A 24,443-nucleotide genomic window follows, 5' to 3' on the forward strand; every position below is an offset into this window, starting at 1 on the left:
CTTCACATGCCTGTTTCTTTGGAATTATCCTGATGAATGCAAGGCGGAAAGCTTCAACAACCTTTATCTTTCTTCAATGATTCTCAAATGCTGTACCACCAAACAACTAATTAAAAACAAGGACTTAAGCTCTTAGCAGTTTTATTGAGGGATGTAAGAACGCAGGCAGAGACAATGTCCCAGGATGTGTTGTGATGTTTAGCTGTGGAATAACTTTCAATTAAAATTTTAAAAGGTGATGGTAATCGTCCCTAGCTCATAACAGTGTCCCAGGTCAGGTTTAAACTGAAAAACGTACACTTGCTTTCCCCTACACTCCTGAAGGTGCTGGCCCACACCGGTAACAGCTGTGACTCAGTGCACTGCAATCTCATCTCGTGAGAAAGTTGTGGTTTCATGTTCCACTTTGAAACATGAACATATGATCTATATTGGGACTTCAGAGGAGACATTAAACCAAGACACTAGCTGCCCTCTCCAGCAAATGTTAAAAATCCTGTAGCTACTATTTTGAAGGAGGCAGGAGAGTTGGCCTCACTGACGCAGATGTATGAGAAACCCTCAATCAACATTTAATTTTTTTTTTATTCATTTACAAGATGAGGGCATTGCTGGCTAGGCAGCATTTATTGCCCATCCCTAATTGCCCAGAGGGCAGTTAAGAGTCAACCACATTTGCTGTGGGTCTGGAGTCACATGTAGGCCAGACCAGGTAAGGATGGCAGTTTCCTTCCCTAAAGGACATTAGTGAACCAGATGGGTTTTCCCGACAATCGTCGATGGACTCATAGTCATCATTAGATTCTTAATTCCAGATATTTTTATTGAATTCAAATTCCACCATCTGCTATGGTGGGATTCGAACCAGGATTCCCCAGAACATTATCTGGCTCTCTGGATTAACAGTCCAGCGATAATACCACTAGGCCATACCCTCCCCTGAAATGGATCCTCTGACCACTGATGCCAATTTTTGTTTGTTGGAGTTTGCTGTGTATTAATTGGTTCCCAGATTTTCTCCTGAAACAGTGATCCCACTTTAAAACTACTCCTTTGAAGTGTTTTGGGACACTTCAATACAAGCTGTTTCTTCATTCCTTTGGAACTAATTCCGTGGTCTCACTGCATGGGCCTTGTCTTCTTAGTTGATAAACAAATCCCAGGTCAAACTCCGAAGCATTACATTTGACACAAATCCCTTTCTTAATAGTTCCTTTATTTAAAAAGTAGGGGGTCCATGAGCTCAGTTAGCTGGTTTGCAACATAAAGGGACGCCACAATGTGGGTTCAGTTCCCTACAATGGTTGGGGTTACCATGAAGCATTCTCCTTCTCAACATCTCCCCTCACTTGGCAACCCTCAAGTTAAATCACCACCTGTCATCTTTCTCGAATGAAACAGCAGCCCTATGGCTTATTTAAAAATGCAACATCACACATGTCTGTCTCCTCCAACTGTCCCAGTGGTCTCTCTTTACATTATTTTGATAAAAGTGGCTTTAGAGAGGTTTACCAGGATGCTGCCTGGATTAGAGGGTATGAGGCACAAGGAGAGGCTATAAAAACTCAGATGGTTTTCTCTGGAGTGGCGGAGGCTGAGGGGAGACTTGATAGAAGTCTATAAAATTATGAGATGTATAGATAGGATTGATGGTCAGAATTTTATTCCCAGAGTTGTAATGTCTAAAACTAGGTGGCATGCATTTAAGGTGAGAGGGGAATGTTCAAAGGAGATGTGAGGGGCATGTGTTTTTACACAGAGAGTGGCAGGAGTGTGGAACACACTGCCAGGGGTGGTGGTGGAGGCAGATAGGACAGAGGCGTTTAAGGGACTTTTAGACAAGCACATGAATATGCAAGGAATGGAGGGATGTGGACCATGGGCAAGCAGAAGGGATTGGTTTAATTCAACATCATGTTCATAAGAAATAGGAGCAGGAGGAGGCCATCTGGCCCATCAAACCTGCTCCACCATTCAATAAGATCACGGCTGATCTTCTCATGGACTCAGCTCCACTTACCCACCCGCTCACACTAATCCTTAATTCCTTTACTGTTCAAAAATCTAACTATCTTTGCCTTAAAAACATTCAATGAGGTAGCCTCAACTGCCACACTGGGCAGGGAATTCCACAGATTCACAACCCTTTGGGTGAAGAAGTTCCTCCTTCAGTCTTAAATCTGCTCCCCCTTATTTTGAGGCTATGCCCCCTAGTTCTAGTTTCACCTGACAGTGGAAACAACCTCCCTGCTTCTATCTTATCTATCCCCTTCATTATTTTATGTTTCTATAAGATTGCCCCTCATTCTTCTAAATTCCAATGAGTATAGCCCCAGTCTACTCAATCTCTCCTCATAAGCCAACCCTCTCAACTCTAGAATCAACCTCGTGAACCTCCTCTGCACCCACTCCAGTGCCAGCACATCCTTTCTCAAGTAAGGAGACCAAAACTGTACACAGTACTCCAGGTGTAGCCTCACCAGTACCCTACACAGCTGTAACATAGCCTCCCTGTTTTTAAACTCCATCCCTCCAGCAATGAAGGATAATACCCATTTGCCTTCTTAATTACCTGCTGCACCTGCAAACCAACTTTTCGTGATTCATGCAAAAGGACACCCAGGTCCCCCTGCACAGCAGCATGTTGCAATTTTCTACCATTTAAATAATAATCCATTTTGCTGTTACCCTCCCAAAATGGATGACCTCACATTTACCATCATTGTACTCCAACTGCCAGACCCTTGCCCACTCACTTAACCTATCTATATCCCTCTGCACACTTCGCTGCACCACTCATCTTAGTGTCATCTGCAAACTTTGACAAACTACACTTGGTCCCCAACTCTAAATCATCTGTGGAAATTGTAAACAATTATTTGGCACAACATCGAGGTCTAAAGGGCCCATTCCTGTGCTGCTCTCTGTTTTATATAACCTGAATTAGACCAAATTGAATCAATGTAGTTAGGCTGCAACTCCTTGAAGGGGCGCCATAACTGAAGATCAAATCCCAAATCTCATGATGAAAAGGTCATTTTCATTGATATATCCCAGCTCCTGCGATGCCCATCAGCCACAGAACAGTCTCTCTCTACAAGTGCTCAAAATACTCTTTTGACAAAACCAAATAACAAAATGAGGAAAAAGTGAAAACAAAATGCAATACCTCCTTAGGGCACTGTACCTTAAATGGAAATTTTAAAGGAAACTCAGAAAATCTTGACTCCGGATGACATTTGTCAGGGAAATCCTGCAGCCCAGCCCCCACGATGTTCTCCTGTGACAAAAATCTTTACCAGAGGACTCTGCATTATGTGATCTAAGTATATAACCAAACAATGCCCTTCACCTTTGTATCTTCACGATAGAATTAACACACCAGTAACATGAGCCAAATATTTGACCATACATGGAGGCGGGACAGGTGAAGGAGAAGGTGACAGATGCACAGCTCAGCACAATGGTGTAGTTTCTCACAACATGGAGTTGATTTAGAAAATCAGCCATGGTCTTGAATTGAACGGTGCAGCTGGCTCGAGGGGCCAAATGGCCCTCTTCTGCTCCTTAAGTTCCCAGGACAGCAATGACCAACGGGAATCTCAGTCAATTTTCTTCAGCCCAGCTGAGGAGAATTCAGGATAAGGGACGAGTGGGGTCAGGTCAGGCGGCCTGAGTCATATTTCAATAAATTGGTGTGATCAGTAACTGGAGGGAGCGACTAAGAGGGGTGATCGATGACAAGTGTAGGACTCAAACATCGCTCATGCCACTGTGTTCAAGGGCTGGCAAATTGGACCAGGTTTGTATTGTCTGATAATGCTTCGGCCAATGCATCTAGCAGCAAAATGATGACATTTTAAGCCAAAGAGAAAATCAATGGTCCAGAGTAGAGATCAGCAGGGTTACTCTCTCGCTCTTATTTCTGAGAGACAGGAAAGAAAGATTTACATTTATGTAACGTCTTTTATCCTACCCCCAAAATATCTGATGAGATATTCTTTCAAATGTAGGAATGCAATTTTCACAAACTCCAACAAACAACAATGTGATAAGCTCCATAAAAGCTACATTTAATGATGTCGGTTGAGGCAAAATTGTTGGCCAAAGCATCAGGGAATACTCCCCAGCAGTTATTTTACATCCAGCTCAGAGGACAGACCAGGTCTTAATTTAACATCAGAAAGATAGCACCTCCAACAGTACCGCACAGACAATCTCAGTGCCAATCTGACGTCCAGGGCTTTGGATGGAGGACTTGAACCTACAACCTTTACAATCAGAGGTGAAAGTGCTACCCGCTGAGCCACAGCCAAGCTGAAAGAGCCCCCCTCCCCTCACCCAATAACCTGTGCCACCCTTTCCTCATTGGTCCACCAAGTCTGACAGTGGAGGAATGAGGTCCCTTGGGTTGAGCCTTGCAACCAGACAGACATCATAGCTGTCATGCATGAGGACATTGTGGGCCACTATGTTCCACCGATGCTCCCAAGGATCCAATTCCAAGATGTCTTTGACAATGACTTCATGTCGATCTAGACAAAGGAAGACAATTAAATGCAGTGAATAAGAACAAAGTACCGTGGGTTCTGGAAATCAGGCAGAGAATGCCAGAGAAACTCAACGGGTTTAGCAGCATCTGTGAATAGAGAAACAGAGTTAATGTTTCGAGTCGAGTTTGATTCTTATAGAGTCATACAGCATGGAAACAGACCTTTCGGTCCCACCAGACCATGCCGACTATGTTACCAAACTAAACTACCTGCCTGCATTTGGCCCTTATCCCTCCAAACCTTTCCTATTCATGAACTTATTCAAATGCCTTTTAAATGTTATAACTGTATCCCCATCCACCACTTTTTTCTGGCAGTTCATTCCACACACGAAAGACTCTCTGTACAGAAAAAAGTTGCCCCCATGTCCTTTTTAAACCTTTCTCCTTAAAATCTTCAGAACCTGACTTGAAATTTAATTTTGTTGCTCTCTCCACAGATGCTGCCAGCTAAGCACAATGGTCAACAGGCTGAGTAGTACAAATTTAGGGACTTGCTTTCAGATATTCTATTGGATATGGCAGTTGTAATAATTCCTGCAAGTTGCAGCATGGGCAAGTTGGGACAAAGGGCCTGTTTCCATGGTGTATACCTCTATGACTCTATTCCGAGTCTCTTTTGTGTAGAGAAGTGGCTATGTTGCCCAACATGTAATTGTACAATTACATAACGCAAGGCTCTCACTGTCTGCATTAATAGCGTCCGTGTTTATCTGTGCTTCCCCCCGCCAATCCCCAGGCTTGACCATTCCCACCCTTTCCAACCAGCCTGACTTCCATGCTCCAACCTCAGCCTATAACTCTGCTGCCTTTATCCTAACTCACACAGAGACCTGTTGACCCATTAACCCCTACTCTCCCTATCCTGATCCACCAGGATTTTAAAATTCTCAACCCAGTGTGTTCAAAGACCCCCAACCCCACCCCGGTCTCACTCACTTCCCTACTTCTGTAAACCACTCCATCTCTGCAACTACCCAGAATTCCTGCAAGCCTCCAACCACCCAGATTCTGACCTCTTACATTCCCAATTTTAACTAATTATAAAAGCGAAACACCCTGAAATCTGAAATAAAGGCAGAAAGTACTGGAGAAACTCAGCAGATCTGGCAGCATCACTGGAGAGAGAAACAGAGTTAGCGTTTCGATTCCAATATGGCTCTTTGGAAATTTTTTAACCTTCCCTATTATTGTTTGGCCATCGCTTCAGCCAAAGCCAGGGTTTCCCTGCGAAGGGGCTGGGACCCCAAGTAGGATTGCCTGCTGGAATTTTGGGAACAATGGTAGCCACATGGGTACAACTGCATTAAGATGGTTATATTCCCAATCTCTCGGCTCTCACCGGGGCCTCATGCAGTCATGGAAGAAAAAAGTTAGAGAAACGCTGACCTCAGCTCTAAAGTCTGCAACGCCCTCTCAAAACGTCACCTCCTCTCTATCTGCCTTTGAGGCTCTGTTTAAAACCAATATTTTTGGCCAAATCCCGACAATGTGGAAGCAGGCCATTCAGCCCATCAAGTCCACATTGATCCACCAAAGAGCATCCCAGCTAGACCCACTCCCCTATCCCTGTAGCCCTGCATGTCCCACACCCCTAGACACTATGGGGCAATCCACCTAACCTGCACATCTTTGGACAGTGGGAGGAAACTGGAGCACCAGGAAGAAACCCACGCAGACACGGGGAGAATGTGCAAACTCCACACAGACAGTTGCCTGAGGGTGGAATCGAACCCAGGTCCCTGGCACAGTGAGGCAGCAGCGCTAACCACTGAGTCACCATGCCATATGGCCACTAGCCTTTCTGTTCCCATGCTAACACTTCTATCCTGGATCAGCTACTGCAGCCTTGAGGTCTCAATATTGAATTCAATACTGACTGGTTTGTGTCTGCCCTCGATTTTTCTTATATTCTCCACCCATCCCCTCCCTCACAACCATGGCGTATTTGTATGACGTTTACTTTGCACTTGGTAACAAGAAATAATTCTCTCCCCTTCCCACTTTAATTTACACCCTTTCGATGTCTCTATTTTTTACTCTCCACTACTAACAATCCCTTTGTCTTTTGCACAACTGCAACACCTTCTCTCTTGCTCCTCCTCTGCCGCTTTCAAAAGAACCAGGCAGCTTTCTCTGCTAACAGTGCTCACTCCCATCACCCCCTGCCCTTGTACTCTGCCACACAATCCATTATTTTTATGGAGTACTCTTGGGACACAGTGGTAGGGGCCCTACGTCTGAGTCAGGAGATCCACCTTCAAGTTCCACTCGTCCAGAGGTGCGCAATAACATCTCTGATCAGGTTGATTAGAAAACTTCCTTTTTTTTAAAGGCCAAACCTATTTTCCAATCCCTTTCAGTTCTGAAGAAGAGTCATACCAGACTTGAAACATTAACTCTGTACCTCTCTCCACAGATGCTGCCAGGCCTGCTGAAATTTCTCTGGTGGTTACAGCCTTTCCAATGCTGTTTAAACCTAATATCTTTGACGAAGTGTCTGAACGTTTGCCTTCTCTGGCTCAATATCAATGTTTTCTCTTATCTGATCAGCTCAGAGCCAGTCGAGTAATTAGACCACTGAATCAGTCCGTACCTGCTCCCCGGAACGCTCCACAAACGTACAGCTTTCCGTCTACCACCCCAGCGTTGGTGGAGTTGGTTCGTAGTGACAGTATTGGGGTCGGCAACGGAGGTCCTGCCCTCCAGAAATCTCCATCCGGGTTATAGATTTCCACAGCATCCAAACACCTCCTGGCCTGGCCTCGGTCTGGTCCGCTACAGCCTATCCCCCCTGAAAGCAGGAGAATGGGGTTGAGGAACTTATCAGCCATGATTGAATGGTGGAGCAGACTTGGTGGGCCGAATGGCCTAATTTCTGCTCCTGTGTCTTATGGTCTTATGAAAATTAAAGACTTCCAAATTAGTCCAAAGACCTCTAAATTACACCTAAAAATACAACTGTGGGGGGCACAGAAGAAGCCATTCAGCCCATTGAAATAAACAAATCTAAAATAACACAAAGAATGGCAGATGCTGCAAATCTGAAACAAAAACAGAAATTGACAGAGAAACTCAGCAGGACTGGCAGCATCACAGATGAACCACAAACTCCCCCCATCCTGAAAAAGATCCATTGACCAGTAATCTCGGCTTCCCATCACTCAGTCAAATCTGTGGCTGACCCTTTTAATTTGGAGCAGGTTTATTACAAAGCTACTGTATTGAGGGAATTCAGTGATATGGAGGGATGGGTGTATTTGGGGCTTGCTCATGACAGCAGAGAAGGTTAAAAGGAGATTGACAGGGCTTTTCAAAATCACAAAGCAATTTCATAGATGAATTAAGGCCGAACTGTTTCCAATGGGGGTCCATGAGAAATGGGCACAAGGTTAAGATACAAAAGCAGCAATTGTTGGAAAAGCTCAGCGGGTCTGACAGCATCTGTGGAGAGAAAGCAGATTTAGCTTCCAAGTCCAGTGACCCTTCTTCGGAATTGATGATAGCTAGGAAAAGGTTGGTTTTATGCAGAAGTCCTCACAAGGGCTGCTACTACAAACAACCCATTTTCAGCCACTAGTAATCCCCATTAGCAGTTATTAATTCTCCCAGGCTGACCATCACCCATTCTATTGTCTGCCCAACTGTGTTCCTCTCTCTTTGGGCTCTATCTCTACCTATTGTTTACACTTTCCCACTACCCCTCCCCTTCTCTAGCATACATACCAACCTTTTCCTAGCTACAGTCTGTTCTGAGGAAATGTCACAGGACCCAAAACGTTAACTCTGCTTTCCATCCATGAATGCTGCCAGACCTGCTGAGCTTCTCCAGCAATTTCAGATTTTATTTCATGAGGCAGCAAGTTGATATGATCTAGAACGCTCTGTCTGAAGGACAGGGGAAGTAAATAAAATAGTAACTTTCAAAAGGGAATTGGATAAAAGACTTGAAAATGAGAAATGTTCACAGCTATGTTAAAAGTGGAAGGGAGGGAAGCTACGGAAGCTAGCAGAGACATGATAGATCAAATGGCCTTTTTCAATGCTGTATGGATCTACAACACTGCCAGACTTGGAAATAAGAATGTTTTCTTATATCAATTATCAACTATCTACATTTCGCAGTGAAACAGCAGGTACAGAGAAGCACTTATCTATTGTAAATCGTCATCCCAGAAACATACCTTGGCCTCCAACTTGGAGATGACTGAGCTCTGTGGGACTCAGATGAGCCCTGTGGCCATGTTTAAAGTTATTTTCCTCTATTTCCCTGGTATGTATATACCATTAGTTGCTAATATTAACAGTTAAAGGATATTAAGGCAGCTTAGAGATATGGGGACAGGGCTGGAAATTGGAGTTAAGGTAGGAGACCAGACCTTCTTCAATATACATGAACGAAAGGTTTGAACAATTCATCTTTGAGTTGGTTAATTCATTACTACAGCCTGCCCTTCCTCAATCACTTGTTCATTAGCTGCGTAAACCGTTCATCAAATACACTCAGATATTGCCGTGTTGCTAGGTCAAAATCCTGGAATTCCCTCCCTAAGGGCATTGTGGGTCTACCTGCAGCACATGGACTATAGTGGTTCAAGAAGGCAGCTCATCACCACCTTCTCAGGGACAACTAGGGACGGGCAATAAATGCTGGGCCAGTCATCCCACAAGTGAATAAAAAAAAGTGAATGTTCATTTATGATTTTAGCTTTGTAAATCAAAGTGTTGGTACAGAAAAAATAATGATTCCTTTTGATATCAAAGAGTCTAGGGAAGGAAAAAGAGGGCATGGGGGAAAGTGAGAACAAGTTACTGAGTTGGAGGAATGGCTCAAAGGGCCGAATGGCCTGCTCCTGCTCCTTTATTCTATGTTTCTCTGTTATTCCTGGAACTTAGTGTCTCCCCTGAAATCAGCGAGGAAGTGAGTGTGTTCTTTGTCCATCCACAGTACAAGGGCAGTGTTTTTTGGTGCAGTGGAGTGGCTCAGTGGTTAGCACTGCTGCCTCACAGCACCAGGGACCTAGGCTCGATTCCACCCTCGGGTAATTGTTTGTACATTCTCCCCATGTCTGCTTTGAGTGCCCTGGTTTCCTTCCACAGTCCAAAGTTGCGTGTGCTAAATAGATTGGCCATGCTAAATTGTCCATAGTATCCAGAGATGTGGAGGCTACGTGGATTAGCCATGGGAAATGTGGGGTTATAGGGTAAGGGGTGGCTCTGGGTGGGATGCTCTTCCGAGGGTTGGTATGGAGCCAAATGGCCTGCTTCCACACTGTAGGGATTGTATCTATTCTATGGTCAGTAACCAGAGCACTGGGTTCAAGTCCTACCCTAGGCCTCAATGGTCAAGAAACACACATTCAGAATGCAGCCAAACAGGTAGATCATCAACTTGCAAATCTTTTCACCTCATAGTGAGCTTTAAGAGAGGGGAAAAGTTTCTGGGTCAGCCACGACCACATGGTAACTTTTCTTTAATACAGTTCACACCTGTAAGGGTTAATTAACATCACAAAATAAGCTCCACTCATCAAAATATAAAACTGCTCCTGGGAGCAGTCAACCAGCATGTCATTCTAGTTTGAAGTCAATGTAGCTAACAGTAATGAATGCTTACTCTTAAGTTGAGCCTATCTGTCATAAGAGGCAATTGCGTATCTGAGATATCACTAGCTATTAACTAATATATCCTTTATTCATTCACAGGATGAGGGCATTGCTGGCTAGGCAGCATTTATTGCCCATCGGGCAGCTAAGAGTCAACCACATTGCTGTGGGTCTGGAGTCACATGTAGCCCAGACCAGGTAAGGATGCCCTAAACCAGATGGATTTTTCCCTGACAATCGGCAATGGATTCACGATCATTAGATTCTTAATTCCAGATATTTATTGAATTCAAATTCCACCATCTGCCATGGCAGGATTTGAACCCGGGTCCCCAGAACATTATCTGAGTCGCTGGATTAACAGTTCAGCGATAATACCACTAGGCCATCACCTCCCCACTATATAATAAACCTTTACTGGTGATCAAGATCAAGCCTCACTTGATGGGCTGAAGGGCCTTTTTCTGTGCTGTAAACCTCAATGACTTTATGACTATTTTCTATTGAAGGGTTTATGTGGACATTCTTTCCCAACTTGGTACCAGTAACTTAGACTAACACCAACCAGAAGGTCTGGTGGCAGTGAATCGACCCAAGGTATCTCAGTCACCCCATTGTCAGGCTTGGGCACACCCAGCTTTGTAAGATTTTGTCCAATTGTAATAGTGGCCCCAGTGAAACAGCTTCCCCACATGAAAAGACCCTTGTATAGGTTCTTACGCTGGACAAGAGGAGAAGAGAGAAGGAGATAGCCAGAGGCTGTGCCATCAAGTGGAAAATGTCCAACATTGGAATCTGAGAAGAGGGGAGATGGGTATAGCGAAAACCTTACACAATCACCAGGAAATGTATTGTAGCCAATTGCAGTACGTCTAGGGAGGAGTCAGGAAAAAAATACAGCAGGTAATTTTCACACAGCAAGCTCCCACAAATAGGAACATCAAAATTCAACAAATGTACTGCTTCAGTGAATCCATTCAGCCTCGTGTTTCGGTATCTTATAGGAACATAAAATTATGAAGGGAATAGGTAAGATAGAAGCAGGGAGGATGTTTCCACTGGCAGGTGAAACTAGAACTAGGGGGTATAGCCTCAAAATAAGGGGGGACCAGATTTAGGACTGAGCTGAGGAGGAACTTTTTCACCCAAAGGGTTGTGAATCTGTGGAATTGCCTGCCCAGTGAAGCCGTTGAGGCTACTTCATTGAATGCTTTTAGGGAAAAGATCGATTTTTGAACAGGAAAGGAATTAAGGGCTATGGTGAGCGGGCGAGTAAGTGGACCTGAGTCCATGAAAGGATCAGCCATGATCTTATCGAATGGTGGAGCAGGCTCGAGGGGCCAGATGGCCTACTCCTGCTCCTTATGAGACTGCACTGACCCTCCAAAGAGCATCCCATCCAGCCCCTATCTGGTCCCTATAACCCCACATTTCCCATGGCTAACCCACCTAACCTGCACATCCCTGGACACTATGGGCAATTTGACATGGCCAATCCACCCTAGCCTGCACATATGTGGGAGGAAAGCAGAGTACCCAGAGGAAAACCACACTGACATGGAGAAAACATGCAAACTCCACACAGACAGTCCCCGAGGGTGGAATCAAACCCGGGTCCCTGGCGCTGTGTGAGCCAGCAGTGCTAACCACTGAGCCACTGTGCCACATTTAATAAATGGAGAACTCCCATCCTTTCCTTTGAAAGATTGTTGTAGAAAGATTGCCTGGAACGGCCGACGGGGCCTTGGTTTGAAGTCTGATTATAAAGACAGCATCTTCAACATTGAAGCACTCCTTCAGTACTGCACCAAGAGTCTTGGCCTGCATAGCAGGATTAAATCTCTGCAGCAGAACAGAAAGTTGCAATGGGAGATGCTGGAGGGCTCGAGCAGATAGCATACAATCAGACCACAAAGGGGAGTCTGCAGAGGATGTCCAGGAGAGGGTGCTCTTTGAGCAGGATTTGATGAGGATTGCAATTGTTGACATTCTCAGTCACTCGGAGTTTGTGTAAGGGGTTGATGCTGAGACAATGATTCCCCAGCTGTGGAATCTAAAACATGGGATCAAACATCGTGGTTTAAGGAGTTGGGCAGAGGTGAGAAGAGGCTTCTTCGTGCAAAGTGTTGTGAATCTTTTGATTTCTCGAGTCAGAAAATGTGGACACTGAGTCAGTGAGTGTATTCAAGACAAAGGGTAATGTAGTTTTCAGTATTAAGGGATTTAAAAGGATATTATCAGGGAATTAGGGCTTGATCAACCATATTCAAGGTCAGAGGAATTGCAAATGACCAAACAGCTGACTCTAGTTGCTAGCAGTCTTATGGGTTGGAGTTTCCATCAGGATTGCATCGATCAAATGGGAGATAGTTCTAAATTATCCACAACCTGATGTTGGAAAACTAATTGCTATTTCAAAAGTGGTGGGAAGCACATCACCTCCAGGTGAAAGGTGGATGATTCGGTGAGGTCGAGGTGCCTGCAGTGAGCATTGGAATGGTTGAGACATCGTGGGAATTAGGCGCCAGAGTTTCTCACTTTTAAAGCTCCCTGCTGCCCTCATTAAGAATTTGTGTAACTCAGCATCTCCACATCCGTGCAGCTAATTTTCTCCATAGCACTCCTCTCAAACTGCCCTGATCTGCATCTTTAGTTTCAATGCTCATCAGACTGAGAATATATTGCACTCTCCATTCAGCAATGAAGAATAGAATAAAGGTTAGGACAGGAACATGCTGTCTAGCCTTTCACACCCAGTCCCAGGGGCCTAAAGGATAAGGTGGTTACCTCCCTAAAGCAGGTATTATGGGTTCAAGTTAGACACTTTGAAAGGAAGAGTAATTTTTAATGTGATACGTTGGCAAGTGTGGATGTACAAAGTGGCTTTGAAAGTAGACAGGCAGATGCAGCAGGCCATTAGGAAGGCAAGTGGTACACTGGCGTTCACTGCAAGAGGATTCGAGTTCAGAAGTGGAGATTGGTTTCTGCCATACTCCATTCGTAAAAGAAACAAGAATGAGAGGGCGTACACTTGAAGTGATGTGCAAACAAAGCAAGAGTGATATGAGGAAAAAAAATCATTTTCACACAGCGAGTATTTAGGGTCTGGAATGCACAGCCTGGAAAAGTGGTGGAGACAGGTTCAACCACGGAATTCAAGGGGAGCACCAGATTATTATTTGTATAGGAATGAGGGTGTGAAAGCATGTGGGGAAAAGGCAGAAGATTGGCACTAGGGGATAGAAGCTGTCTGGTATCTGCACTGCAACAATTCAGAGATTTTGCAATTTGTATTTTCGTAAGCCACCAGGATTCTATCAATTAGACCAACGGAGAATGACGTATTTCTTAAGGAGCTGCTGTTGAGTCAGAAGGTTGTGGGTTTTAAGATCCTTTACAATGACTCGAGTCCTGATATGAACTAAGACTTCCTCAGGGACTACTCCATTGTCAGAGGTGATGTTAAACTGTCTGTTTACATCCTCTCAAGTGGCACACAGGATTAGAGCTATGTCAAAAGAAAAGCAGAATTCTCCCCAAGTCCACACTCAATGTTCATCCATCAATTAATATCGCTGGAAAATGATATGTGGTCTTTTATCTCACAAATATTATGTGATTTTTCCGTGTGCAAACTGGCTGCTGCATTATTGTGCTTCAAACAGTATTCACAGACTGTAAAGTACTTTTGATTATCCTGAAGTCATAAAAGGCACCAAATAAATACAGGTCTTTCATTTTCTTTCTTCTTCAAGCCAGCTACTGTTTGAAAGATAAAGTTGGACCTGGGGAAGGGTGAGGAAATAGAACAGACTGATACTTTACAAAACTATTTCCCTTCCTGCACTGCCTGCAGTGTCCCTGAATCGAAGCAGTTGGGTACACGATGAACTAAAAGCGATTATGACAGCTGAAATGATGCTAGTATTCGGCAGGTTGTGTCAAAGTGATTTTGTTGTCATGTCACATCACACACAGATTGTCTGAATCCAGCCAGTCTGGCAGGCGTGATCAATTCAATATTCACGCACATTAACTAGTTTGATTCAATCTCAACAGCAGAGCAGGACTGTGCAGATTTAGATCACAGTTTGTAAGCTGCCCGTCAACAGTTTGGCTCCCAACATCTCTGCAGCCTTTTCTCTATTGCCTCAGCTTTATGTTAATCTGAATTGCAGGCACAGCTTGCCCAGTATCTGTTGAATTGAACAGTTCATTGTACGTGTTTCATTTCTAATTGGGGAGCCACAGGACATCAACCACATCCTACCCATCAGTAATGTGGGGATCCCTGCACAAGGGAGAGCAAGGCTTGAATATGGAAAGGCCTTTCAAAACATAACACCTTCGGTCTATTCCTCCAGTACCTGAACTCTCTCGTTGAAGCCTCTCCACTATTCATTGGCTGTAAATTACTTTCATATGTCATAAGGATGTCAAAGGATATGGGGAGAAAGCAGGGACAGGGACTGAGTTAGGATCACAGAATCCCAACAGTAGGCCATTCACCCATCGAGTTCACACCGACCTTCCAAAGAGCATCCCACCCTATTTCTGTAATGTTGATTAATTGACTGATTTATTATCACGTGAAAAGCTTTGTTTACAAGCGATACAGGCAGATCATAGAAAGCAAAGGATGTAGAGATCAAAAAGACTTAGACATAGGCATGCAGGTTACACAGCACAGGGCATGTGCTAGGCAAGATCAACGTTAGCAAGATCAGTGTTATTTGAGGCTAGACAGTAATTTAAGTTTAAAAGTGTAGAACAGTTATAAGAATTGAATGAGTTAAGTCTGCTGTAGGGAACTCACGAGGTGTTGTCCAGTGTCAGTCCCATCTTGCTTTCTGACCTCACATTTCCCATGGTCAATCCACTTAACCTGCACACTCAGGGCATTTTCAAAGAATCACAGAATCCCTACAGTGTGGAAATAGGCCCTTCAGCCCAACAAATCCACACTGACCCTTGGAGCATCCCACTCAGACCCTACCCCCTACCCCCTACTCTACACATCCTGAACACTACAGGCAATTTAGCATGGCCAATCCACTTAGCCTGCCTAGCCACCTTTGGACTGTGGGAGGAAACCCAAGCACCCAGAGGAAACCCACACAGACATGGAGAGAATGTGCAAACTCCAACAGACAGTCATCTGAGGGTAGAATTGAACCTGGGTCCCTGGCGCTGTGAGGCAGCAGTGCTAACCACTGAGCCACCACGCCGCCCACGGCCAACCCACCTAATCTGCACACCTTTAGATTGTGATACTGAAGAATGGGAAGAACGTGCAAACTCCACACAGTCACCTAAGTCCAGAATCAAACCCAGGACCTTGGTGCTGTGATGCAGCAGTGCTAACCATGCTGCCCCGTTGGAATTTTGGGTAATCAGCTATGATCCTACTGAATGGTAGAGCAAACTTGAAGGGCTGAATGGCCTACTCCTGCTCCTATTTTCAGTGCTATGGGTGAGCAAATTGCAAATTAATTCAGAACCCTACAGCCTGCATTGTGCAAAAAGCACTGCACTCAAACCACCCTCAATGTTTTGCCTTAATTTTCCCTCTTTAGCCTCACCATGCTTACCTTCTGTAGCCCAATGTCATCACACTCAAGTCTTCCAATTGATTCATATCATAATCTTCTCCTTATCATTATTTCTCTCCCCTCTTTCAAAGTCCTCTTCCAGCCTACTTCTTTATGCATTGATCACCTCATCCAGTTTATCTCCGTGGGCTTAACTGAACAATTCCCTGGATAAGTAGGTTGTCCCATGCAGGAAGATTGAGGAAAACAGGACCGTATTTGCTGGAGTTTTAGGAAAACGGGAGGTGATCTGACTGAAGTATATAGTATTCTTAGAGGCTGTGACAGGATTACATGCTCCCCACTGACTGGAACATCTAAAATGGAGGGATACAATCACCTTTGACCTTTTAGGAATGAAATTTTAGGAGAATTTCCTTTACCCAGGAAGATTGTAAACCTTTGGAATTCTCCATACCAGAAAACCACGGAGGCTCGGTCACTGAGCTTCCTCAAGGAGATTGCCCTGACAGTGTGGCACTCCATTGGCAGTGAACTCTGACTCTCTGCCAGACCCTTTGTGGTTACCGGGGGTGGGGGGGGGTGGGGGGGGGGGGGGGGGGGGGGGGGTGGTTTGGAGCTGCTGCAGATAACTAGGGCATGGAGGGTCATGAATAAACAAGAAAGGAAGGAAGGGAGGAGGCTTTTGTCATCTGGTGATTTAATATGCAGGTTCAGTTGCTAGTTAGGAAGGCAAATGCAATGTTAGCGTTCATTTCAAAAGGGCTAGAAGACAAGATCAGGGATATACAGCTGAGGCTGTATTAGGCTCCGGTCAGACCGCATTTGAAATATCGTGAGTAGTTTTAGGTCCCTTTTCTAGGGAAGGATGCGCTGGCATTGGAGAGAGTTCACAGTAGGTTTACAGGAATGATCCCAGGGATGAAGGACTAACAGTCGAGGACTCTGGGTCTGTACTTGATGGTTTGTTGTTACATTTATAGCCCTTAATTCTGATCTTACACACAAGCAGGAGTAACTTCTCTACAAAGAAACACGGAAAATTGGTGCAGAAGCAGGCCATTCGGCCTTTTGAGCCTGTTCCGTCATCCATCTCAATCCCCTGTTCCTGCCTTCTCCCTATTCCTTTTGATCTCTTTAACCCTAAGAACTTTATCTAACTCCTTCCTGAAAACGTTCGATGTTTGGTCTCCACGGCTTTCTGTGGCAGTGAATTCCACAGGCTCACCATTCTCTCGGTGAAGAAATTTCCCTTCATCTCAGTCCAAAACCACCCACCCATATCCTTAGTTGGTGACCCTTGCTACTGGACTCCCCGGTCATGGGAAACCTCCTTCCTGTTCTTACCCTGTCATGTCCTGTTAGAATTTTATAGGTTTTATGAGATTTCCATCCCCCGCTGTCGTTTTTCTAAACTCTAGCAATCATGATCCTAACTGATCCAGAGTGTCTTCATATGTCAGTCCTACCATCCCAGGAATCAGCCTGGTAAACATTTGTTGCATTCCTTCCATAACCAGGACATCCCGACAAGAAATGCTGGCCAGCCAGCAACACCCACATCCCACAAAATGAATAGGGAAAAAAAAATCCTTCCTCAGATAAGGAGACTAAAACTGTACATGATATTCCAGGTGTGGTCTCACCAAGGCCCTATACAATTGCAGCAACATATCCCTGCTCTTGTACTCAAATCCATTTGCCTTCTTCCCTGCCTGCTGCTCCTGCAATGTTTACCTTCAGTGTCTGGTGTACAGGGACACCCAGGTCTCATTGCACTTCCCTCTTTCCCAAACAATTGCCTTCCTGTTTTTGCTACCAAAGTGGATAATTTCAATTGGCTTAGCATTTCCCGAACAATCAAAGTATTTTTCCGCTTTGATTTCTTCACAAACCACATTGTACTTCAATGTCTATGCTGTCAAACCATTTCATAATCTTAAAGAACTCTATCAGGCCACTCCTCAGCCTTTCTTTTTTGTAGAGAAAGGAGCCTGCAGCCAGTTCCAATCTTATAGGAGTCTCAGTTCTAGTGTAATTCTACTCTTTGATTTTTCACCTTCTCCAGCTCTGCAGTATGCTTTTTACACTGGAACTTTCCTTCTTCTGCAGATGTTGAACAGATGTTTCTATAATCTTGATTTTCGTTTCCATGGCTTTTGAAGCCATGATTAAGAATAAATTTTTAACAAACAACGTGGAGATTCTATATATAATTGGTAACCCCTTCCCAAACTTACTTTCATAAATACTGATGATTTTTGCTGCAAATCAGCTGACAATGTTCGCCCTGGTTCAATTTGCAGCCGCATTTATAGGAAGACTTCGTTATTTGCAATTTGCCTACAGATGTCACACAGGACAGTTCTGTTCTTGACAGCTGCATTCAACTCAACTGTACTTGACTGTGTTTTTATTTCTTTCCCAGGACATAACGTGTTTTGTGAAGAAATCAAAGTGAAAAAAGGCTTTGATTGTTCGATAAATGCCAAGGCAATTGAGATACTTTTGGATAACCTCCAAGTGTGAGGTCCCTGTTACAAGCAATGCGCTTTAATCTGGTGGGAACCATTATAAATACATTAAGGCGCTTCATCAAGTGGGAACTGTACAGATTATCACAGTTGCTGAATTCTAGAAAGACACAGTAAAACTTTCAATGAATATCCTTCACAAGAAGGCTTAATTGTTTAATGGGTGACCTTTATTTCATCTCCAGCTTCCAAATTATCCCTGTGTCAACAACTTTTCTTATGCTGCGTTTTCCTCTTCTCTCTTTGTTCTTTATCAATCCAGAGGCCCCCATTCCCCACAAGATTCCTCCTCCAGCACCCTCACTGTTTGGACCATTGGGACACCATCTCTGACATACCCCCAAGCTCTGCCTTACCAAACCCCCTCCCACCATCTTATATGTGTCACCCTGGACTCAGTGCTACTTTGTCATGTCAGAGGTCATGGGTCATGAGCACAAACTCTAAGCTAACATGCCCGTGCCAGTACTGAGGGACCCTGCCTTTTAGCTGAAACTTTATTCCATTATTCTTCTCTTTTCCTTCAAGTGCACAGTGGAGCGTGCGTTTTTACAGATGATCATGTCTGGCATCTAGTGGTATTTCCCTCCTCTACCAGGAGGCACTGGGTAAGGGTTGTTTGAGGCAGTGCACTGCCACCAATCAGATAGTCCATGGGTTGGGGGGGTGGGGTGCACAGTAGCTCAGTGGTTAGTACTGCTGCCTTACAGCACCTGGGTTCAATTCCAGCCTCAGGTGATGGTCTATGAGGAGTTTGCACATTCTCCCTGTGTCTGCATGGGTTTCCTCCAGGTGCTCTGGTTTCCTCCCACAGTCCAAGGATGTGCAGGTCAGTCGGATTGGCCATGCTATATTACCTGCAAGATTACAGGCATAGGGTCCAGATGGGATGCTCCGTGGAGTTCACTGTGGACTCAATGGGCCAAATAGCCTGCTTCCACACTGTTGGGATTCTAAAGTCATACAGCACAGAAACAGGCCCTTCAATCCAACCTATCCATATCAACCATATTTCCAAACTAAACTAGTCCCACCTACCTGTGCTTGGCTCATGTCCCTCCAAACATTTTTTTTTTATTAATAAACTTATCTAAACATCTTTTAAATGTTTTAACTGAACCCACATCCATCACTTCCTCTGGAAGTTCATTCCAAACCATTGTCTGTGCAAAAAAAATTTGTTCTTCATGTTTTTTCTAAATCTTTCTCTTCTCACCTTAAAAGTATGCCCCCTAGTCTTGAAATCTCCTACCCTAGCGAAAAAAAAACACTTGCCACTCACTTTATCTGTACCCCTCATGACTTTATACACCTCTATAAGGTCACCCCTTAACCTTGTACTCTCTAGTGAAAACAGTCCCAGATTAGAAATAAGGTAAGTCCAAAAATATAGAAGTTCAAAATAAGTTACATGGATCAGTCTCTAAATTCTCATGAGGATTGGATCTTTGAATGTTGTGGTTGTTGCAGTAAATGTTACTTGTTGCATTGATGTTAGTAGCTGGTTGGAGAACCAGTGAAAAACCCATAATGCTTCTCATAGGGAAAGCCCAGCAATATCAGACAATCCGGCATTGGTAAGGCCATCATTGGACTATTGCCTGGAATTCCAGGTCGAGCAGTTAGGCGCACTGCACAGCAACAAACCCAACTCCGGCAGGGTTAATCCTAACAGCAGGAGGCTCATGGCCTAAAGGAGTCCTTATCTGACCACATGAGGGCTTCAGTTGACTGTGGGATGTGGGTCTGAGAACTCAGTTGCATGCAGTGAGCACCAACCATTGTGGTAATGTCGGGGACTAGATCAGAGTAAAGGAGGAGCTGGTGGAAGACAGGCCTGAGGTTAGTGTGCTCCTACCAGTCTCTGCATACTCACATTGTCTGCAAACAGTTGCAGTAGTGCAATAAATGTCATGTTGCTTATAGCCATGGACATCTAAGAAGGTAAGGGACAGCATAAAATTAAAAGACTGGGTGTATAAAAATGCACAGAGCTCTCATCTCACAGAGTGGGACAAATAGAAAGACCAACAAGGGACTACAAAGCAGCTAATAAGAGTGGCTAAAAAGTTTAGGAAAGGAAACTTGAAATGGACATAGGCAATAAGAAGAGATTTTATTGTTGTGTAAGGGAAAGCAGCTGGTTAAGGGTCCTATCAGTCCACCGAACGCTGAGATTGGGGATATTGTCAATGACTGTGGGCACATGGCAGGCATGCTGAATGATTATTTTGATTCTGTGTTCACAACTGAAAAGGAGAACAGCTTGCTGGAAGACTCGAAGAAATTAACAGAAGATCAGGGCCAGGGTCTGAATAAACTGAGTAATGGAGAAATTAATGGGGAACTGAAGAGTGACAGATCCCCAGGACCCGGTGGGTGTTAAAGTCGATGGGAAAGCACATTGCTGATGCTCTAACCACAATCTTTCAAAGTTCCCTGTATTCAGGAGTTGTACCTCTGGATAGGAAGTTTGCTCATGTCATTCCACTCTTGTCACTCTTCCATAGGAAGGAAATTATTAAACTTGAGAGGGTGCAGAAAAGATTTACAAGGATGTCGCCAAGGCTGGAGGTGAGAAAGGAAAGATTTAAAAGGTACCTAAGGGGGAACGTTTTCATGCAGAGGGTGGTGCGTGTATGGAATGAGCTGCCAGAGGAAGTGGTGGAGCCTGGTACAATTACAGCATTTAAAAGGCATCTGGATGGGTATAGGAATAGGAAGGATTCAGAGGGATATGGGCCAAATGCTGGCAAATGGAACTAGGTCAGGTTGGGATGTCTGGTCGGTGCAGATGAGTTGGACCAAAGAGTTTGTTTCTGTGTTGTATGACTCCACGACTCTAAGAAGGTTTAAGCGAAACCAGGGGACCACAGACCAGTTAGCCTGGCATCAGTGGTGGGTAAATTGTTGGAGTCTATAATCAAGGATAGGCTAACTGTTAACTCAAAAAATTTCAGTTAATTAGAGTCAGGATTGATTCATAAGGGTAGGTTATGCCTGACAAACCTCGTAGAATTTTTTTTGAAGAGTTGTCAAAGGTAGTGGACAGAAATAAGTCAATGGTTGTTGTTTATTTGGAATTCCAGAAAGCTTTTGATAAAGTCCCACTCAAGAGACTGTTAGCTAAGGTAGAAGCTCCACAGAATCGAGGGCAAATTACTTACATGGATAGGAAATTGGTTGAGTGGTAGGAAACAGAGCTTTGGAATAATGGGTAAGTGCGCAAATTGGCAGGATGTGACCAGTGGTGTCCCTCAGTGAGTTGTGTTGGAGCCTCAATTATTCACAATATTCATTAATGACTTGGATAATGGCATACAAAGTCAAACGTCCAAATTTGCTGACGACACAACATTGGGCAGCATTGTAGACAGTGTTAACAACAGTATAAAAGTACAGCAAGATATTGATAAATTAGGTGAATGGGCAAAGCTGAGGCAGGTGGATTTTAATATAAGTGTGAGGTTAACCATTTTGGATTAAGAAAGGATAGATCAGGGTAAATTTTAGAAGGAATAAAGTTAAATACAGTGGATGTCCAATGAGATTTGGGGGTTCAAGTGCACAGCTCATTGAGAATAGTCAAGGTGGCTAATGGAATGCTGGCCTTCATATCCAAAGTATAAGGATGCAGACGTTGTGCTGCAGTTATACAACACCCTGGTTAGACCCCACTTAGAGCACTGTGAGAGGATCTGTGCATCGCATCTTAGGAAGTATGTTTTGGCCCTGGAGGGAGTTCACCGCAAGTTTACAAGGATGATACCTGGACTTCAGGGGTTAAATTATGAGGAGAGATTAGACAGATTAGGCCTTTTCTCCTCTAGAATTTAGAAGGTTAAAAGGGGTGATCTAATTGTGGTTGTCAGGAATATTACCAGATAGCGATAAACTATTTCCATTGGTTGAAGATTCTAGAAGCAGGAGGCACAGTCTAAGAATTAGGGCCAGTCCATTCAGGAGAGACGTTAGGAGGACTTCTATATGCAAAGAGTAGAAGAGGTTTGGAGCTCTATTCCCCAAAATGGCTGTTGATGCTAATTCAATTGTTAAATTTACATTTGAGATAGATACATTTTTAATGGAGCAAGGGTATCAGGTGATCTGGGTCCAAAGGAAGTAAATGGAGTTAGGCCACAAATCTGCCGTGATCTCTTTGAATGGTGGAGCAGGCTTGAGGGGCTGAATGGCCGACTCATATTCTAATAGTCCTGTGTACCCAACAAGACTCTTCTAATTTGACCACAAAAGTTGTTATGCTCATCCACACTAGACCATTAAAGGCTTGAAGAAAATCACACAAAACACAGCCCATAATTTGAACAGTGACCCCCTAGTTCAAGATTCTCCCACAAGAGGAAACATCGTTTCCATATCCACCCAGTCAAGACCCCTTATCACCTCTGAGTCTTCCAAACCCCGAGGATACAGGCCCAGCCTTCCTAGTCATTCCAAGATCAGATTGCTTCTCATCCCATCTAAAAGAAAACAAGCTCAGTTTATGCAAGTTGTCTACATAATTCAATCTGGCCATATGCTCATGTATGTTGTGTTTATTGCTTTCACATCTAAGCCAATACCTAACAGCTCAGTGTGGTTGACAGATGCAACTTGGCATGCAATGTTGAAAGCTAACATAAAATTCACCTCAAAACCATCTGGCTTGTCATGTTTCATGCCAGTCAACCATTTTGAATCGTCTGGCTGACCTACTCAGATAGTCACAGAAGCAGTACATACAAATGGAATTTGCCTGGAGATAGGTTCAACTGAGCCATTCAAAAGGGGCATTGGGATGGACATGGCACACAGGGATGAGGGGAAAAGGCAGCAGGTTGGCACCGGGTAACAGAACCAGTGCAGACACAGTGGGCTGAATGGCCTACTTTGGCGCCATCACAGTTCTGTGACGCTGTATTTTTCATTCATCCAGTACATTTTAGGCAAGGCCAGCATCTGTTGCCCATCCTAATGGCCCATGAATCGCGAGACCACCTCAGCCATTTCAGAGATCAATTAAGAACAATGTAGGCCAGACTGGGTAAGATTTCCTTCTCTGAAGCATATGAGTAAGCCAGATGAATTTGGTGATAGCCTCAGTAATGATGACCATAAAACTCACTTTATATTGTGGATTCTATAAATTGAATCGGAATTTCATTTATTGACATGGTGGGATTTGAACATTTGAGCATTAGCCTCAGGATTATTAGCCCTGTGAGAGTTCTGTAATGCCACAAACTCCTTTCACTAATATCCTTCACTGAATGGAAGTCTGACTCTACATATCCAGCCTGTAGACAACTCTCCTCCATTTCTCTTCATGGCCCAAATGTTGCCAGGGCTGGATAGGCTGGGACCTTTTTTCCCTGGACCATAGGAGGTTGAGGGGTGACCTTATAGAGGTTTTTAAAATCATGAGGGGTAAGGTAAGATGAATAGCCAAGGTCTTTTCCAGTTTTGAGGAAGGGTCACTGGACCTGAAACGTTAACTCTGATTTCTCTTCACAGATGCCACCAGACCTGCTGAGCTTTTCCAGAAACTTTTTTGTTTCTTTTCCATAGGGTGGGTGAGTTCAAAACTAGAGGGTATATTTTTAAGGTGAGAGGAGAAAGATTTAAAAGGGACCTGAGGGGCAACATTTTCACACAGAGGGTGCTGCTTAGATAGATTGAATTGCCAGAGGAAATGGTAGATGCGGGTAAGTTGCAACATTTCAGTTTGATTTGATTTGATTTATTGTTGTCACATGTACCTAAGTACAGTGAAAAGTTCTGTTCTGCGAGCAGTACAGGCAGATCATAGCAAACAAAGACATACACATCATGGGGTGCTTAGACACAGCGAGGCATACAAGGTTACACTGCACAGAAGGTACACAAAGCAGGATCAACATTAGCAAGATCAACATTAGAATGAAGTTAGAGAGGTCCATTCATCAGTCTGATAACAACAGGGAAGAAGCTGTTCTTGGACCTGTTGGTGCATGTATTCAAGCTCCTGTACCTTCTGCCTGATAGAAGAAGTTGGAAGAGAGCATTACCGGGATGGGAGGGGTCGGCAGCCTTCATCAAAGACATTTAAGAGACATTTGGATAGATACATGAATAGGAAAGGTTGAGAGTCAGTACTGGCCATACACAGGGAAGTGGGACTAGTTTAGTTTGGGAAACTTGGTCAGCATGGACAAGTTA

General features: G+C 44.1%; 1 protein-coding gene across 1 annotated transcript in view; it reads right to left on the minus strand.

The window, feature by feature from the left end:
* Positions 1-4,087: 4,087 nt before the first annotated feature.
* kbtbd12 (kelch repeat and BTB (POZ) domain containing 12) overlaps positions 4,088-24,443 on the minus strand; it is a 37,823-nt gene continuing 17,467 nt past the window's right edge. The window contains exons 4-5 of the mRNA XM_020512987.2: positions 7,149-7,346; positions 4,088-4,535 (exon numbers count right to left, since the gene is read on the minus strand). Coding sequence (XP_020368576.2) covers positions 4,366-4,535; positions 7,149-7,346 — 368 coding nt within the window. The 3' untranslated portion in view covers positions 4,088-4,365. The remainder of the gene's footprint in view (positions 4,536-7,148; positions 7,347-24,443) is intronic.

The sequence above is a fragment of the Rhincodon typus genome, chromosome 16 (genome assembly GCF_021869965.1).
Source record: "Rhincodon typus isolate 14 chromosome 16, sRhiTyp1.1, whole genome shotgun sequence".
NCBI lineage: Eukaryota > Metazoa > Chordata > Chondrichthyes > Orectolobiformes > Rhincodontidae > Rhincodon > Rhincodon typus.